This window comes from Jaculus jaculus, chromosome 7 (assembly GCF_020740685.1).
Source record: "Jaculus jaculus isolate mJacJac1 chromosome 7, mJacJac1.mat.Y.cur, whole genome shotgun sequence".
In the NCBI taxonomy this organism is placed as follows: domain Eukaryota; kingdom Metazoa; phylum Chordata; class Mammalia; order Rodentia; family Dipodidae; genus Jaculus; species Jaculus jaculus.
The window spans coordinates 86,835,589-86,854,476 of record NC_059108.1 but is presented as its reverse complement, the minus strand read 5'-3'; the positions used below and the strand labels follow the sequence as shown (position 1 = coordinate 86,854,476).

The 18,888-nt window shown below is 38.1% G+C and overlaps 1 protein-coding gene across 8 annotated transcripts in view; it reads left to right on the top strand.

Annotated features, from left to right (window-relative positions):
- Ralgapa1 (Ral GTPase activating protein catalytic subunit alpha 1) overlaps nucleotides 1-18,888 on the top strand; it is a 271,828-nt gene that overhangs the window by 144,011 nt on the left and 108,929 nt on the right. For all 8 annotated transcript variants that reach the window (XM_045155394.1, XM_045155393.1, XM_045155389.1 and 5 more), the window contains 4 exons: nucleotides 240-368; nucleotides 4,696-4,821; nucleotides 11,652-11,710; nucleotides 16,099-16,207. In XM_045155394.1, coding sequence (XP_045011329.1) covers nucleotides 240-368; nucleotides 4,696-4,821; nucleotides 11,652-11,710; nucleotides 16,099-16,207 — 423 coding nt within the window. The remainder of the gene's footprint in view (nucleotides 1-239; nucleotides 369-4,695; nucleotides 4,822-11,651; nucleotides 11,711-16,098; nucleotides 16,208-18,888) is intronic.

Below are 18,888 nucleotides of genomic sequence, written 5' to 3'. Positions count from 1 at the left end.
ATGGAAAGAATGCTGTTATTTATATTAGCTAAGCAAATTGTTTAAAGGTTTTTTTTTAAGCAGAATATACTGAGCATAGATTATTTGCGAAAACTGAAGTTAGTCTTTGCATGTAGTCAGCCAGTATATAGTTACTACTTTTTTTATTTCACATATTTTCTATTTTTAAAGGTATTGATTAGCTGATACTGAAGATTACATGTGTGTTGATCTTTTTGTTCTTCTTTCCTTGTTCTCAGGATATTGTCAATACAATCATCAAGCACTGCTCACCTCAGTTTTTTGCACTTGGTTTGCCTGGTGCCACAATGCTAATTATGGATTTTATCATAGCAGCTAGTAGAGTGGCTTCTTCGGCTTTTCTCAATGTAAGTTTTAGTTCTACTTCTTTTAATATAGCAAAGTTTACTTAACCAAGACTCAGTGAACAAAGCAACAGTGAGAGCTATTGCTGGTCAGATATAACCAATTTATGTCCAGGAAGTTTTATAGTTTAATTGCAATTGATTGCTTCCTACATAATTTTTTTTCATACTTTTATTACTTACTTCTTTGTTTTGAGACAGGGTTTCATGTAGCACAGGTTGGCTTGAACTCTTAATCACCTGTTTCCACTTTCCAAGCACTAGGATTACAGGCATATGTGTCCATGCCTGAATTCAAGGCTTTTTCCTTTGTACTGGCCATAAATCCAATGGCTGTGCATGCTAGTATGAACTCTACCATTAAACCATATTCCTACTTCCTTAACTAACTCTTAAATTACACATGCAATGTGTCATATAATGCCCCAAATGACTAATCCATACAAAATAATCTTCATAGGTAAAGAAACTGAGATACAGAGAAATGAAGTAACCTGACCACAGATCATACAACAAACAAGCAGCAAAGCTTAGATTTGAATCCAGGAAGACTGACTCTACACTCTATGCTAGGCTTCTCCTCTTGAAACTATACCTACATTCTATTGTTATTTTCTATCTTTCCAACAGTAGATTATATGTTCCCTGAGCACAAATATATCTATTTATATCCCTACACAAAAGAAATGCTGTAGTTTGTAGGTTCATATGTTTGATTCCTATGTGGCAATGTTGAAAGGCAGTAGGATCTTTAAGAAGTAGGGCCTAGTAGGGGTAGTTAAGTCTGTTGTGGTGGGGTATTACAGCATGGAGGGAGTTAATGTAGCTCTCAGAGGACTCTTAGTTTTGACAAATGAGATGCTATAAAGTGCAAGGCAGTTGTTCCCTCTACTCACTTTTGCTTTCTCCCTCATCATAATGCCCAACATGGTAGTCTTTGTCAGAGTCAGCACTATTACTCTGGACTTTCAAACTCCAAAATTATGAGTTGAGTAAGCCTCTTTTTGTAAGTCATTTCTGCCCCAGGTATTTGTAAAATATTTAAAAACATATCAATTCAGGCACACTTTGTACACAAAGAGGGAAAAGTTTAATAACCACAAAAGGATTCAGCATGATGTTGAGCAGATACTAGGTGCTGAATAAATACATATTCAATGAAAAAGTACCTATGAATGAGCACTGCCCTGTGGTAGGCTCTAGGAATACCAAAATGAGTAAGATGTGATAAGACCTAAGGAACTGAAGCAGCAAAGATCACATAACTACCTAGAAATGCAGTTTGTACTTGCACATTTTCTCCAGGTGGTGGTACCCAAGTTCAGGGATTTCAAATACTACCTAATCCTCTGATTTCTCTTCAGATTGTATAAATCTTTCACCTTTTAAAATACTACCTAAACACTATGCTCCCTAGCTTAATAAATCTTATTTGTTATGGCTATCTGGAAGATTAACAATATTTATATAATGAAGGAGAGAGAAGATATCATAAGCAAAGGAAAGCAAGCATAATAAGATGTTTAAAGAATGTCAAGTAATCCATTTTGTTTAGGGGCTAATCTTCAAGAGTATGGTAGACAGAAAGAAAAGAAAAGTACTTTAGATTTTTGTTGCCACAGCATGGCTGCACACTCAAAACAGTTGGTATGATCTAAGTGCTTCTTAGTACTGCAGAATCTCAAACCACACCCCAGAAGTCCTGAGCCAGAATCTACATTTTAACTAGATCATAGGTGATGGGTAAAAATCACTGGTTAACAATTAAGAAGTGTGTTTTCAGCTATATCTTGGAAGGTCTTAAATGCTACAGATCAAGTTATAATGCTATAATGGCTAAACATTTTAAAATAGGCAGATAATTAATTCAACCTGTGCTTTGGAATATTAAAGCAAATGTGTTAATCTTGGAGTAGATTAAATGGAAAGCCATCCAAGGTAGTATACAAGCTATAGGGGTATAACATTACCATTGTACCCATATTGTCAACTTCTTAGAGACCAGCAAAAGTTGGTAGAACTCAAAGGCTGGTATACAAGTCATTGTCATTGTCATTTTTAATTAACTTAATAACAAAACTACTGTTCTTTTAAAAATGTTTTTATTTATTTGCAAGCAGAGAGATTGAGAAAAGAGAGACAGAGAGAAGGGCATGCCTAGGCCTTAGACCATTGCAGATGAACTTGAACTAAATATACCCCTTTGTGCATCTGGCTTTACATGGGTACTGGAGAATTGAACCTGTGACATTAGGCTTTGCAGGCAAGTTCCTTAACCACTGAACCATCTCTCCAGCCCAAAACAGTTGATTCAGTCAGCTACTCCAAATGACTGGCTACATTTTCTGTTGCTTCTCTAAAGGTTCTGCAGCTCTAATGTCCTTCTCTGATACTAACTTTTCTCCAGTGCATATAGATGCATATTGGTTATATCACAATGTCATTAGGAAAATACACACAATTGTCATTTTTCTGTGTTCTCCAGTTTGTGTGGTGAATATTTAATAAATGAAACAGTGCATTTTTAGGTATTTGGTGGGCATGCAAGAGGACAGAAGAAAAGGAAATGTTCAGTGTGACACCTCACAAACGACTTGTAAGACAGCTAAGGAAAATGAATAGAAAATTTTTCTACTGTAATCCAGACATAAATTCTGATATTGGTTTTAGTAAAGAGTATTGGAAATGCTTTTTCTTTTTTTTTTTTTTTTTGGCTTTAAATTTTTTTTTGTTTATTTTTATTTATTTATTTGAGAGTGACAGACAGACAGAGGCAGAAAGAGGCGTAAAGGGAGAATGGGCGTGCCAGAGCCTCCAGCCACTGCAAACGAACTCCAGTTGCATATGCCACCTTGTGCCTCTGGCGCACGTGGGAATCAAGCCTTGAACCAGGGTCCTTAGGTTTCACAGGCAAGAGCTTAACTGCTGAGCCATCTCTCAGCCCCTCATTGGCTTTTAAAATTGTTTGTTATAACTACTTTACTCTTTAATTATTTTATTTAGTTAGTTAGTTAAGAGAAAGACAGAGAGTAAAAGGCAGATAGAGAGAGGGAATGACTGGGCATTGTGGCACACACTTTTAATCCCAGTACTTGGGAGACAGAGGCAGGAGGATTGCTGTGAGTTTGAGGTCAGCCTGAGACTACATAGTGAGTTCCAGGTCTGCCTGGAGCAAGATCCTACCTTGAGGAAGAAATAAAAAAGGATTGACAGACAGACAGAGAGAGAGAGAGAGAATGGGTATACCAGGGCCTCTTGCCACTGCAAACAAGCTCCAGACACCTTGTGCATCTGGCTTTGTGTTGATACTGGGGTATCCAACCCAGGCTGTCAGGTTTTGCAAACAAATACCTTTAACCGCTGAGCCATCTCTCCAGCCCAACTTCTCTACTGTAACATTCATTTATCTAATTTTATGATCAAAGTTCTGTATTTTTTCCATGCAGAAGCTCCCAGAATTGGCAATGCTTTTTCATATGCATAATTACATACAAACCATCTAGTGTGATATCTGTTTCTTGGAGATGTAGTTAACATTTTTATCCCTATTTACTTATCCTAAGCTAGTTCACCCTCAAGTAGAATACAGGAACACTGGATCTTCAGTGTTTTTGAACAGCATGCCATGAAGTACAAGTTACTTTTAAAGTATTTAGCCAAGGGGCTTGTGGGTGAATTCTTTCAGTGGTTTCAGCACTTGCCTAAACCCTGGGATTAGTCCCCATCATCAGACAAATGCATATATTTAGCCAGGCATGTAATCCAACATTTGGGAGGCTGCGGCAGGAGCCTCAAGTTTGAGACCAGCCTGGGCTGCATAGTGAGGTCAAAATAAACCTAGGCTACATAGCATGTCCAGTCTCTATATAAATGAAAATGTAAATAAGTGATTTATATTTTTTCCTTTTAACTAGGGTAAATGTATGCTGCTAGTTAACTTATATTTCTGTTTCTAGCTCATTAACAATGGGTGATTACCAGCTGCTTTTGAGAAAAGTTTTGCTATTTGAGATTTGATTTGTTTTTAGTTTTTCAGGGTAGGGTCTCACGCTAGCTCAGGCTGACCTGGATGGAATTCACTATGTAGTCTCAGGGTGGTCTTGAACTCGTAGCAGTCCTCCTACCTCTGTACCCCCAGTGCTGGGATTAAAGGCATGTACCACCACACCTGACTGTAGAGATTTTGGATGTAAACTTAAAGCTTTTCCCCTTCCAATTTTTAAATATTCTCACTGCTCTTTATAATGTACTTACACAATAAAATATGTAGTTGTTTTAAGAACATAATAAATTATATTATAAAGGTTGTTGTTTTTAATCTGATATATAGGCACCAAGAGTGGAAGCACAAGTTCTTCTGGGATCTTTAGTTTGCTTTCCTAGCTTATATTGTGAACTGCCTGCTCTCCATCCCAACATTCCTGATATAGCTGTGTCTCAATTTACAGATGTTAAGGTAAGAAATCAGCTTATCACTTAGGTGATTTTATAGCCATGATATATGGAGGATAGAATTTGTGTTGTTTTGAAACCTGTGTAGTTTATGTCCTTCAGGCACAAAAACTATAATGTCCATTAGGAGCATAGCTTTTTTGGGTTTAAGTTGCTTTGGAGCATTTTCTTTTCTTTTGGTTTATTGAGATAGGGGTCTCACTCTAGCCCAGTCTAACCTGGAATTCCCTCTGTATTCTCAGGGTGTCTTCGAATGTCTATCTATTGAAGATACTCACCCACATGTCTACCCCTTAGGATTCATTATTTCACTCATTGAACATTATGGTGCTACTAAAAGGAGATTTCAGAGATTGAGGGGGCATATTAAACCTGCATATTAGATCTCCACCTCTAGCTTCTCAACATGTTGCATCAAATAAAGTAATGAGAATTTTCCTGCTGTATGAAGCATGGGGTGTCAAGTCTCATGAATCTGAAGCATTAAAAGGCTTGAACAGTAATCAGAAGCAGACATGATAAGAAATCTTTGTGTATATGTTTTTTGAAAACTTCAGGTAGAAATCTGGTGAGAACTTGTGTTGTTCCTCTGTGGAGGTCAGCCTCTATTTAAAATATTTTATTTATTTATTTATTTTGCAAGCAGAGTAAGACAGAGACAAAGACAGAGACAGAGAAAAAGAGTGCTCCAGGGCCTCTAGTCACTGTAAATGAACTCCAGACACATGCACAGCTTTTTGCATCTGGCTTTACATGGGTACTGGGGGAATTAAACCTGGGACGTTAGGTTTTGTAGGCAAGTACCTTTAACTACTGAGCCATCTCTCTGTGGCCCTCAGCCTCTGTTTAAAGTGGAGATATGGCATGATCACCTACTCAGTTGTTAAATGGACTCACTCAGTAATTATTAGGCCTAGACGAAAGAAGTGGTGAAAGTTCTGTTGGGATAAAATTGGTCTATGTGCTTGGCCCAATAATGTGATTTTTTTTTTTTTTTTTTTTTTTGAGGTAGGGTTTCATTCTAGCCCAGGCTGACCTGGAATTCACTATGTAGTCTCAGGGTGGCCTCGAACTCACAGCGATCCTCCTACCTCTGCCTCCTGAGTGCCGAGATTAAAGGCCTGTGCCACCCCACCTGGTTTAACAATGTGATTATTAATGTTGTCACTCAGTCAAGACCTGTTTGTAACTGAATGCCTTTGTGTTACACATTTCCAAGGGCTTAGCAGTCTTGAGAAATTGTGCTGTCAGAATAACTGCCAGATACATCCTTGTGTAACTTGAATTGGTCTTTAGAATTAGAACTGAGAAAAACAAAACAAAACACTATAGTTTCTCAGGGATCAGCCTGATGGGGGGGGGTATGCATGTGTGTGTTAAATTTTTGTTTTGGGTTTCTTTTTAAGTCTTAATTTTTTTCTTAAAATAGCATATAAAGTAGATTTTGCTATGACATTGTTGCTTTTGTTTTGAGGCAGGAACTTACTCGGTAGCCCAAGCTGGCCCCTGTCTTATAATGCTCCGGCCTCAGCCTCCCAAGTGGTAGTATTACAGGCTTGGACCACCAAGCTCAGCTTGAAAGAAGCTTTTTATCCAATTTATAGCAGGAGTGCTACATATTCTCCAAGGATCTCTGTTTCTCCTTGTAACATTTACACTTATAAATACTTGTTCCATGTCTGACTTCTGCTTTAGACCTTATATACTGCTATATCCTTATAGCCCCACACCCTGCTTGGCTTTATTTATAAACAAAATCATATGGGTCAATATAAATTTACAAATAAAATAAAATACAAATAATAAATACAAATAAAAACATTCTGTATAGCCAGTAAATGCTCATTGAGTGAATGTATGATTTTTTAAATGAGTGAACAAAGTTTTAATCAATGGCATGCTTATTCTCCCCAGTCAGTGTAGTATTGGATCCTGTTGATGTCCATGTCCTATGTCCTTCTTATTTTCTTTCTTTCATTCTTTTTTTTTGGGGGGGGGGTTGGTTTTTTGAGGTAAGGTCTCACTCTAGTTCAGGCTGACCTGTAATTCACTATGTAGTCTCAGGGTGGCCTTGCACTGTTGGTGATCCTTCTACCTCTGCCTCCCAAGTGCTGGGATTAAAGGTGTGCACCACCACACCCGGCTTCCATGTCCTTCTTCTTAAATGCCTCATCATTTTTGGCTTATTTTGCACAAACCTATCTTTATTTTTTGTGACTCCTTACTAGACTAATTTTCTTTTCTTTTTTTAAAATTTTTTTTGTTTATTTTTATTTATTTATTTGAGAGTGACAGAGAGAACGAGAGAAGGAGGGAGGGAGAGAGAGAGAGGGAATGGGTGCGCCAGGGCCTCTAGCCACTGCAAACAAACTCCAGACGCGTGTGACCCCTTGTGCATCTGGCTAACATGGGTCCTGGGGAATGGAGCCTTGAACCGGGGTCCTTAGGCTTCACAGGCAAGTGCTTAACCACTAAGCCATCTCTCCAGCCCTAATTTTATTTTCTTTGTCACTTCAGTATTCTACCCTTTCATTTCTTCTGCTTTTTTTCTTGAGTATTTTATTGATTTATGCAATTTAAACATCTAGAACCCATCTACAAACTTCACTTTCATACTTTACAGTTATCAACTGGCTTTTTGTTTCTTTCTCCTGTACTGAAGTAAAATTGATAGATTAAAAATGATGTGTTTAATATGTACTAGATATATATACTTGGTAGTAAATATCAAGCTAAATGAAATCTTCATCAGCTCATGTGATAACCTATGTATGTGTAGTGGGAAGTGAGAATCTGCTGAAGTCTCCTCTCAGCAGATTTCAGGAATATGCTATGGTATTGTAGCTGCAGTCAGCTTGTGGTCACTGGGTAGCCCAGAACATATTCATTCTGCATATATGAAACTTTGTACCCTTTGATTAACATTTCCCCAACTGTTCCCCTCCCTGGATACCTACCATTCTCTCTGCTTGCATGAGTTCAGCATCTCAGATTCCACATATAAGTGTGGTCATACAGCGTTTTCTGGTTGTTTCACTTAGCATAATGGACTCAGGGTTTGTCCCTATTAACAACTGACAAGATGTTCTTCTGTTTATAGGTTGAATATTTTTTCATGTTGTGGGTAAGGGAGTTTGTATGTATATATGACACTTTTTTTCATGTCTGTTGGGAATAATGTCACTGTAAACATGGGAATATAAATAACTTTAGTTTTATTTTGTGTTTGAGACAAGGTCTCACTATGTAGCCCAGTATAGCCACAGACTTGCTATGTAGCCCAGGCCTGGAACTTGTGATTCTTTAATCTCTGCCTTTTAAGTGTTGAGGTCACAAGCATGTGCCACCATACCTACTGCAGATAACATTTTGTCATACTGATTTCCTTTCTTTTAGTTGTCTTTCCAGAAGTAAAATTGCTTTGGGTGCATGGATCTTTTAGCAGTGTTCTTCCAGTCTATGGACACAGTATGTTTCCATTTGTCTCTGTTCTTAGTGCATCACTGTGTTAGTTTTTGTATAGATATTTCACTTCCTTGTTTAAATGTAATCCTAAGTATTCAGTTGGGCTTTTAAATTATTTTATTATTTATTGATTTTTTATAAAAAGGTTACACTCCTCCCGGACCCCAATTTTCTGAGGGTCTTATTCAGTGGGGTTATTGCTATTCACTGTGGGGTTCAATCAGTCTCTGCAGTGGGGGGGAAACATGGTGTTTTGGGCTATTCCCACCTACCTTGAGGCTCTTAAAGTCTTTCTGCTCCCTCTTCTGCAATACTCCATGAGCCTTGGTGAACAAGATAGGGATCTGATTTAGTGTTGCTTTCTCTGTAGACTCTGGATCTCTGTTTTGATGAGATTTGAGTGACTACACTGTCTGTCACCATTTCCCTGAAACTAGTTTTCAGACTAGCTATGAGAGCAGTATTTGTGTCACTCCTTCCCCTGTAATGACTTCTGGGCCAAGGCAGATAAGGTGGAGTTGACTCATCTTCTGGTAGACAGTTGGCTTTCTCTTCTTGATGCATTGATGTATCCTGCTTCTCATCAGTGTTCTCCTCCATCTGTAAAACAGAACAGATTCTGCCATACATGAGCTGCCCACACGTTTGCCCTTTAGTTGGTTTTAATGCTTTTGTTAATACTATTATTAATACTATTGTTAAATGGAATTGCTTACTTAATCTTTTCTTCAGATAGTTGTGGATTATTAAAACACAGAAATAATGTTTTGTTTTCATAGTTAGGCTTTATTAAAAATATTTTCAGTATTGGCTCTGTTTTATTTTATGACACTTTTGAAAATTACGTGTTAAAAATTTACATATTTATTTGAGAGAGAGAATGGAAACACCTGGACCTCTTGCCTCTGCAAATGAACTCCAGAAGCATGCAACAGTTTGTGTATCTGGCTTTACGTGGGTACTGGGGAATTGAAACTAGGCCGTCAGGTTTTGTAAGCAAGCACCTTTAACCCCTGAGTCATCTCCCAGCCCTGGAGCTATTTGAAGCTGTCAGTTTACACACTTTGGCACTTAGGGTTATTTTTTCTTTCTCTACCTCTGAATACCTATAGGGATCTCAGCAGGGATGGGAAGAACCAGCTTAATCTTGGCATAGTGCCAAGACACAGCCAGTAAATCAGCAGGGCCTTTCATGCTGAGCCATCCCTCTGTGGTGGAACATCATATCCACTTTTTGTCTCTTTTGTTACCAATCACAATGTTAAGAGTAAAATACCAGACTCTTGCCTAGGCTACTCTTTTTATTGTTATTGTTTGGTTTTTTGAGGTAGGGTCTCACTCTAGCCCAGGCTGCCTTTAAACTCACTGCAGTCCTCCTACCTCAACCTCCTGAGTGCTAGGTTTAAAGGCATGCACCACCACACCCAGCTCACAACTAATTTTTGTACCATGCAACTCTGCTGACTTTATTTTAACTGTATTTTGGTGCTATCTTTAGGATTTTCTGATATTGAACCATCTCACCTGCAGATACTTTTTAAAATTCTTCTAGTGTGATCACCTTCATTATCTTTTGTTGTTATTGTTTTCTTTTTGTTTATTTCTTTTTCTTCAAAATTGCTCTGGCTAGGACTTCCAATACTGTGGTGAAAGTAAGCATCCTTGTTGCTGACCTTATAGGAAGAGCCTTCAGTTTTTTACCACTGAGTACAGTGATAGACTTGTTACATGAGACTTTCACTATTTGGGGGAACATTATCTAATTTCTTTAGAGTCTTAAAATTTTTTTATTAATTTATTTATTTCAGAAAGAGAGAAAGAGGCAAATAGAGAGAGAATGGGTGCACAGGGCACTCGGTCACTGTTAATGAACTCCAGACACATGTGCCACCTTGTGTATCTGGCTTATGTGGGTCCTGGGGAATCGAACCTGGGTTCTTTGGCTTCGAAGGCAAACGCCTTAACTGCTAAGCCATCTCTCCATTCCTCCTTTGAGTTTTTATAATGAAAATGAAGTTAAAATGCTTTCTCTTTTACCTATTGGGATAATTATATGATTTTTACCTTTGATTCTGTTAAAGCAGCATATAGCTTTTAGTGATTTGCTTATGTTGAAAAATCCTCCAATTCAGGAATAAATCCTCCTAGATCATGGTGTTATGATCCTCTTAATGTGCTGTTCAGTTTGTTACACTAGTATTTTATTTAGGATTTTTGTATCTATATTCATCAGAGATTGCTTGATAATATTTTTGTTTTGTTTTGTTTTGTTTTGTTTTTTTTGAGGTAGGTTCTCACTCTGACCCAGGCTGACCTGGAATTCACTATGTAGTCTCAGGCTGGCCTCAAACTCACAGTGATCCTCCTACCTCTGCCTCCCAGGTGCTGGGATTAAAGGCGTGCGCCACCAAGCCCAGCTTATTACATGCCTTTGTTTATAAATTTCACAAGTTATTAGTTACCTTTAGAATAACATTGGGCTTTAAAAATTTTTTGTTTCATTTATTTTTATATACTTATTTGAGAGCAACAGATAGAGATTGAAAGAGGCAGAGAGAGAAAGAAAATGGGTACACCAGGGTCTCCAGCCACTGCAAACGAACTCCAGATGCATGTGCCCCCTTGTGCATCTAGCTAATGTGGGTCCTGGGGAATCGAGACTTGAACTGGGGTCCTTAGACTTCACAGCCAAACGCTTTAACCACTAAACTGTCTCTCTAGCCCTAAATTTTTTTTTTTTTTTGGTTTTTAAAAAATATTTATTCGTTTATTTATTTGAGAGAGACAGAGAGCAAGAGAGAAACAGAGAGGGAGAGCAGACACCCCAGGGCCTCCAGCCACTGCACATGAACTCCATACACATGTGCCACCTTGTGCATCTATCTTACATGGGTACCAGAAAATCAACCTGGGTCCTTAGGCTTCTCAGGCAAGCGCTGTAACAGCTAAGCCATCTCTCTAACCCTAAAATTTTTTAAAATTTATTTTTCAAGCAGAGAGAGAGAGAAAGAATGGATGTGCCAGGGCCTTTTGCCACGACAAACTCTGGATACATGCACTACACTTTGCATCTAGCTTTATGTGGGTATTGGGCCATCAAACTTGGGCATGCAGGCTTTGCAAGCAGTGCCTTTAACCACTTAGCCATCTCCCTGGTCCAACATTGGACTTAATTAAATATATACATGTATTTAATTATATGTGTATATGTGTGTGTGTGTGTGTGTGTGTGTGTGTTCACACACACAGACACAATTGTTTTGCTTACTACTGTGTCTCTAATACCTGGCCCAGAGTGACCCATCTAATGATATTTATTAAATTATTAAGTGAAATATTAGTTACTACTACTATTTCTTCCCACTTCAGGAACTTATAGTGAAAACTGTATTGAACTCAGCAAGAGATGAGCCTTCTGGTCCTGCACGGTAGGTCAGATATTTGTAGACTTAACTCTTAATGCAACTTCTCTGTTTTTTTTTTAAACTTTTTAAAAGTTGATTAAATTATAACATTTGAGATTGTTTCAGGCTCTAAAAGCCTTTCTGATTTACAAGTTTAAATTTAGTACTCTTTTTCATGGTTTATATACATTAACCTCTGTTATTTAATAAAAAGTCTAGTCATCTTTGTCAATTATGTCATTCTCTATAACTAAGTTGCTATAATTTTATTTAAGCACATTTTATTTTATTTTTAGATTTTATTTGTGACTGACCCTTATGCAATACTTTGAAATATAGCAGTTGGTATCCAGTGAATATACATTAAGTTGAAGTAAAATATTTTTATAGAAGTTATATATATATGAAAATAGTGGGCTGGAGAGATGGCTTAGCAGTTAAGCGCTTGCCTATGAAGCCTAAGGACCCCGGTTCAAGGCTTGATTCAAGGACCCATGTTAGCCAGATGCACAAGGGGGTGCATGCATCTAGAGTTCCTTTGCAGTGGCTGGAAGCCCTTGTGTGCCCATTCTCTCTCTCTCTCTCTGCCTCTTTCTCTCTGTCTATTGCTTTCAAATAAATAAAAATAAATATTTTCTTTTAAAAAGAAAATAGTATTTTTTTTCTTTCAGTTTTCAAGAAAGGGTCTTCTTATGCACTCCAGGCTGGCCTCATACTGTCTGTTTAACTGGGGATGGCCTTAAACTCTCAATACTTCTGCCTTAACCTCCCAATTACTGAGATTATAGGCATGTACCACTGTGCTAATAATAGAAAATAATATATTTTAAAAGTTAGCCAGGCATGGTAAACATGCCTTTAATCCCAGCTCACGGGTGATAAAGGTAGGAGGAACACTGTGAGTTTGAGGCCTGCATTGTGAATTCAGGTCATCCTGCACCAAAGTGAGACCCTACCTAGGAAAAACTGAAAGAAAAACAAGTTACACATATTCTGTCATGATTTTACTAGAAAACAGATAACAAGATAATTACCTCTTTCCCCCACCTCCCATGTTGCTGCTTATCTAATCCAGAACCTCATTCATGCGAAACATACATTCTATCACTAATCTGTATATTCAGACTCCTTTGTGTCTTGAACATTCAAAAGTGACCTTTTATGCTTATTTAAACATTCCCCAAAAAGTTTGAAATTAAACTTAGTAGTGTTCTAGGAACATACCATGTTTCTTATCTTCTCCAAATGTCATTATATTTTATTTTTCTTTTAAAAATTTTATTTAAGCCGGGCGTGGTGGCGCACACCTTTAATCCCAGCACTCAGGAGGCAGAGGTAGGAGGATTGCCATGAGTTCAAGGCCACCCTGAGATGACAGAGTTAATTCCAGGTCAGCCTGGACCAGAGTGAGACCCTACCTTGAAAAACCAAAAAAAATTTATTTATTTACTTATTTATTTATGGGAGAGAGAATAGGTACACCAGGTCCTCTTGCCGCTGCAAATGAACTCCAGACACATGTGTCATTTGTGCATATGGCTTTATGTGGGTACTGGGGAATTTAACCCAGGCCAGCAGGCTTTGCAAGCAAGCATCTCTAACCAGTGAACTTCTTTTCAGCACTATGTTTTGTATTTCTTGATTCCAATTCTGATCATACCTCATTGGCCTCAAATTAGTGTATATTTTCTTCTGATCTCCATCTCTGTGAAACTTGCAGTTTTCTAATGATGTGTACATTTGTTGAGCTAAGGGTTGTAAGGTACAAATCAGGGCTTTTACCATTTGGATTCTAATTCTAACTTAAGTCTCTTTTTAATAAAATTAATGTAAAATGAACTCTGTTAAAAATTTCATTTATTTATTTGCAAGGAGAGAGAGAGAGATTATATATGGGCACACCAGGGCCTCCAGCTGTTGTAAGTGAGCTCCAGATGCATGTACCACTTTGCATCTGACTTTATGTGGGAACTGGGGAACCAAACCCAGGTCATTAGGCTTAACCACTGATCCACCTCTTCAGCCCTAAAATAAACTCTTGGTTAAATGAGATGCAGCTTCTGGTGTTTTTTAAATTGATAATTTTTCTCATTTGTCAAGAAAACTACAAAAATCTCTGAGTAAATATTTCTTTCATACTAATCTTATAGTATCTGTTGCATTTCATCTTTATCACAGTATAACTATGAGATATATACAATTTTTGTCCTCTTTCTAGATATGTAAACAGGAACCCACAGAACCTATCAGATATGAAAGAGACCTATTATCACCCTTGCATTGTTGTCTTTGGAATTTTATTAAAGGCATATGTACTAAGTAGCACAACCAGGTTTGAACCTACAAACTAAGACTCCATTAATATTATGCATTTGTCTTACAAACTGTGTTGACTGTCAGGTGAAACAATGTGGAAACTCAAACACAGCCACCCACAGGTAGAGTTGGGACTCATTAAAACAGCGACTTGTTAATGAGGATGTACAACAGCCCAGAAGCTGAACATAAGCATTGTCTCCATCTGTTTTCCTATCCTTTTGTACTGTACATGTTTATTCTTCCAAAGCTTATACCCCAGATAATATACTGGGAATAATCTTAGCTTTTTTATTTTTTGAGGTAGGGTCTCACTCTAGTGCAGGCGGACCTGGAACTCATTCTGTAGTCTCATGGTAGCCTTGAACTCAACAGTGAACCTCCTACCTCTGCCTCCTGAGTGCTGGGATTAAAGACAAGCACCTCCAGGCTCAGCAATCTTAATTATACGTATGCGTGCATCTGTCTGTCTTCTGTCTGTCTAGCTGTCTTATCTGCTGTCCTCTATCTGTCTGTCTATCATCAATCAGAATTCAAAAACAGCTTATTCTTAGCTTCCCATTTATTTATTTTTGATTTTTTGAGTCTATTATTGCCCAGGCTGGCCTTGAACTCACTGTGCAGCCAGTATTGACCTTGAATTCCTGATTTTCCTGCCTCAGCTTCCTAGGTACTAGGATACAAGAATGAGCCGCCATACTTCCTGCCTCAGCTTCCTAGGTACTGGGATACAAGAATGAGCCACCATACCCAGCTTTCCCTTTCTTGCTACAACAAAAACTGATGGGCATGGTGGTACACACTTTTAATCCCAGCACTTGGAAGGCAGAGGTAAGACAATTACTGTGAGTTTAAAGCCATCTTGGGAATACTGTATGAGATCCAGGTCAGCCTGAGCTAGATAGAACAAGACCCTACCTGAAAAAATGAAAATAAATAAATATAAAAATAGCTGGGCATGGTGGCACATGCCTTTAATCCCAGCACTTGGGAGGCAAAGGTAAAAGGATTGCCATGAGTGCAAGGCCACCCTGAGACTACATAGGGAATTCCAAGTCAGCCTAGATCCGAGTGAGACCCTATCTCAAAAACCCCCCCAAAAAGTAAAATAAATAAATATAAAAATAAAAAAAATCCTGTGTATTTGTACTCCACTTCCCGCTTTTCTTTCTGTTTTTTCTTTTTTTAACCTTTTAATTCATGACTTCCATAAGTATAGACAAACCATGATAATTCCTACTCTGACCCACATCTTCCCCCTCTCAAATCCATTCTCCATTTCAGTTTCCCTTAACAGATGGGGAATGGGTATAAACATTTTAAAAAAGTGCTTAGAGGGCAATTTGGTGGATATAATATGTGCATTTAGATGGACAACAGCAGGCATTACTCACGTAGGGTTCATGACCCCCCCAGCCATAGGCTTTTGACTAGGTTTTCAGTACCAGACATGTATTCTCTTCCATGGAATGACTTTTGGTTCAGTTGCAGTTGATTTCCCTCAAAACCAACAGAAATTAATATTTTATTTTAATTAATTAACTGTTTTTTTGTTTTTTTTTTTGAGGTATGTTCTCGCTCTAGCCCAAGCTGACTTGGAATTCACTATGTAGTCTCAGGCTGGCCTCAAACTCACAGTAATCCTCCTACTTCTGCCTCCCAAGTTCTGAGATTAAAAGCATGCACCACGGTGCCTGGCCCCAATCCCATATTTTTATTCAAGTTCACTTTACTATCACCAGTCATTAAATTAGTCTCCTGTTGAAAGCAGTTTACATATTTGTTTGGGAAGTTTTATAACATACTCAGTTTATTAACATGGGAAAATGCTGTGTATCATCCCAGGTCATACTGTTGGTAATAAATTATGTAGAGAATTATGTTTATAGAGTTTTGGAGTTTGTTTTCTTTGTACTTTCTCTTCTTTAATCACTGGCTAATTTACAGAATAAAACAGTTGTTAATTCACTTACGTAGTGTGTGTTCATCCTGTCACTTGATTCATTGTAGTGATGTTTTTATTTTACTTAAAATAATTTAAAAATACAAGCTATTTACTTATATTGGTATCATATTTGGCTACCTTTTTTTGGCAGATGTGTAGCACTTTGCAGTTTAGGTATCTGGATTTGTGAAGAATTAGTTCAAGAGTCTCATCACCCTCAAATTAAAGAAGCTCTGAATGTAATTTGTGTTTCATTAAAGGTAAAGAGAACTGTTTGATGATATATTCAAATAGTATGATTTTAAGTTTAGTTAAGATGCTTGATTGCTTTTTCCTCTAAGTCCTGTGCCTTTATGAATAAGACACTTACTAAATACTTTAATTCTTTATTATTACTTTATTTCCTGACTCTCCTTAGGAATGGTTCCACCCTTGATGTTATGGTATTTTTGTGATGATCTCATATATCTGAACTTTTTGTATATTTGACTTCTTCCCTAGAATGTATATTGAAGACTTCAAAGACTGAAACCTGTCAAAAACACAACATATTTTGGGATGGGTTATTTATTTTTAATTAATATTTTTATGACTTACTCTTCAATCTTTTTTATTCCATGAACTCTTAAGCTGTTCACCTTTTGGTTTTATTATTAAAGACAAATGCTCATTTTTGTCACCAGAATAAGATTTGTTTAGAAATAATAATAATCTTGGGCTGGAGAGATGGCTTAGCAGTTAAGCGCTTGCCTATGAAGCCTAAGGACCCTGGTTCGAGGCTCGGTTCCCCAGGTCCCACGTTAGCCAGATGCACAAGGGGGCGCACACGTCTGGAGTTCGTTTGCAGAGGCTGGAAGCCCTGGCGCGCCCATTCTCTCTCTCTTCCTCTATCTGTCTTTCTTTCTGTGTCTGTCGCTCTCAAATAAATAAATAAATAAATAAATAAAATTTAAGAGAAATAATAATAATCTAACTATTTAGAGAGTCTGAATGCATAAATTTTTTTGTTTTGTTTTGGGATTGTTATTTTTAATATTGAGACAAAGTCTCACTATTTTGCCCATGCTATCTTTGAACTCAATAGGAAGCTCGGGATTGAACTTACACTTTTTTCTGCTTCAACTTTCTGAATGTTGGGCTATAGTCATGCCTACCACACCCCACTTAATTTTTTTTAAAAGTTATGAAAGGCTGCTTCTATTTTTTTTACTTAAAACTTTTAATAGCGTAACATCTACTTACAACTAAATGTGTACTTAAACTAACAAGGACTTTTGAGTAATATTATTTAATTGATAGATATTTCTGAAAATATGCTTTTTTATTTGCTTGGTTTTTTTATTAATTAGTTTTGTACTCAGTGAATACAGTCAAGTTGGTACCATTGTTAGTCTCTTCCCTGTCCTCCCTCCTCCCCCTGCACTCCCCTTATTGAGGTATGTGGGTGATGGATTGTGTAGTTAGCCCTAAATTATGGGTAGGAGGAAATGTCTCTATATCATGACCCAATGTGTGGCTCTGACATTCTGTCCACCCCCTCTTCCACAAACTTCCCTGAGCCATATTGGGTTCATTTTAGGTCTGCTTCGGTGATAAGGTGCTGATTTGGCAGGAGTTGATTGTTCTCTGTGTTGATCTCCTTCATCCTTGTGCTGATACCAGGTTCACCAAGAAAACAGCACCCTTGCTTGTTTCACCAGTTATTCTTAGTTTCAACTGGTGCCCTTTTGAGGTATTATGGGGTGGTTTTCTCCTTAGGATCTGTGTCTGAAAAAGAGAAGCAGATTCTCTGATGGAGAGTAAAGTTAGCACCAGATAAATGGGATGACCCTTTTTTTTTTTTTTAAGAGAATATAATAGGTGTAGGCTCTCTTGTAGCCCACGATTGGTGGTATCTTGATAATGGAGAGCCGGCTCATTTTTGGATTGGATTCTGACTTGTTTCTCAGCTCCAGCTATGGGTCCTGTTCCACTGAGCAGACCAGTTAGCCAAATCAAGAGCAGCTAGTTTCCCACCATAGCTGTGCACCACTATTGCACTTGTGTGGGCATCACAACAGGTTATTTGCTGCTAAGTAGATTAGACCATGAGTTGCTTGGACAGATATTTTCCCCCTGTTGCCCATGTTCTGGCACTAGACATGCTGACTGTCTAGGGACTGACTCTCTTCCAGCTTCCAGCCATGTCACTCCATGTTAGGTGTCAACCGCATATGGTGTCTTCAGCAGTAGGGTCTTACCACTAACCTTTGGTGGATCATCAAGTACTGACAGAAATCTGTCATTCTTTTAGGAAACCTTATAGGTCTCTCTGATCAAAAGCTCACTATGGATGATAGCCACCTGCTGGTACTGGGAGTTACAGGTCAGTGCCCATGAAAAGAAGGAAGAAAAAGATAACTAATATAAAAGAGTTAGAGAGAAGAGGGGGAGAGAGAGAGAGAAGCTGTAGAAAATTAAGGTCTTCATTGTACCCTCTCCAGTGCTTTGTGGCTCAGGTGTTTCCTCTAAGGACCTGGTGAAGGTTCAACCATTTGGTCTGCCTTTTAGGTGTAGAATTTTATGGTACCATTGCTGTTTGGGACTAGATTTTTGTCCCCCCACCCTCTCCCTTACCCTCCCCTCTATCCCCACCCTATTGTCCGGTCCTCCAGATGCTTGCTGGGTATGCCAGCAACTTGGGTAGATTCAGGTTAGGTGCTTTAGATGAGTGAGACTATGTGGCGATTATCTTTCCATGATTGGGTAAGTTCACTGAGAATGATCTGTTCCAGGTTTGACCATTTTTCTTCAAGTTTCATTGTGTCATTTTTCCTTACTGCTGTGTAGAATTCCATCGTGTAGATATATCACATCTTAGTTATCCATTCGTCTAATGATGAACATCTGGGTTGATTCCATCTCTTAGCTATTACGAATTGAGCCACTATAAACATGGTTG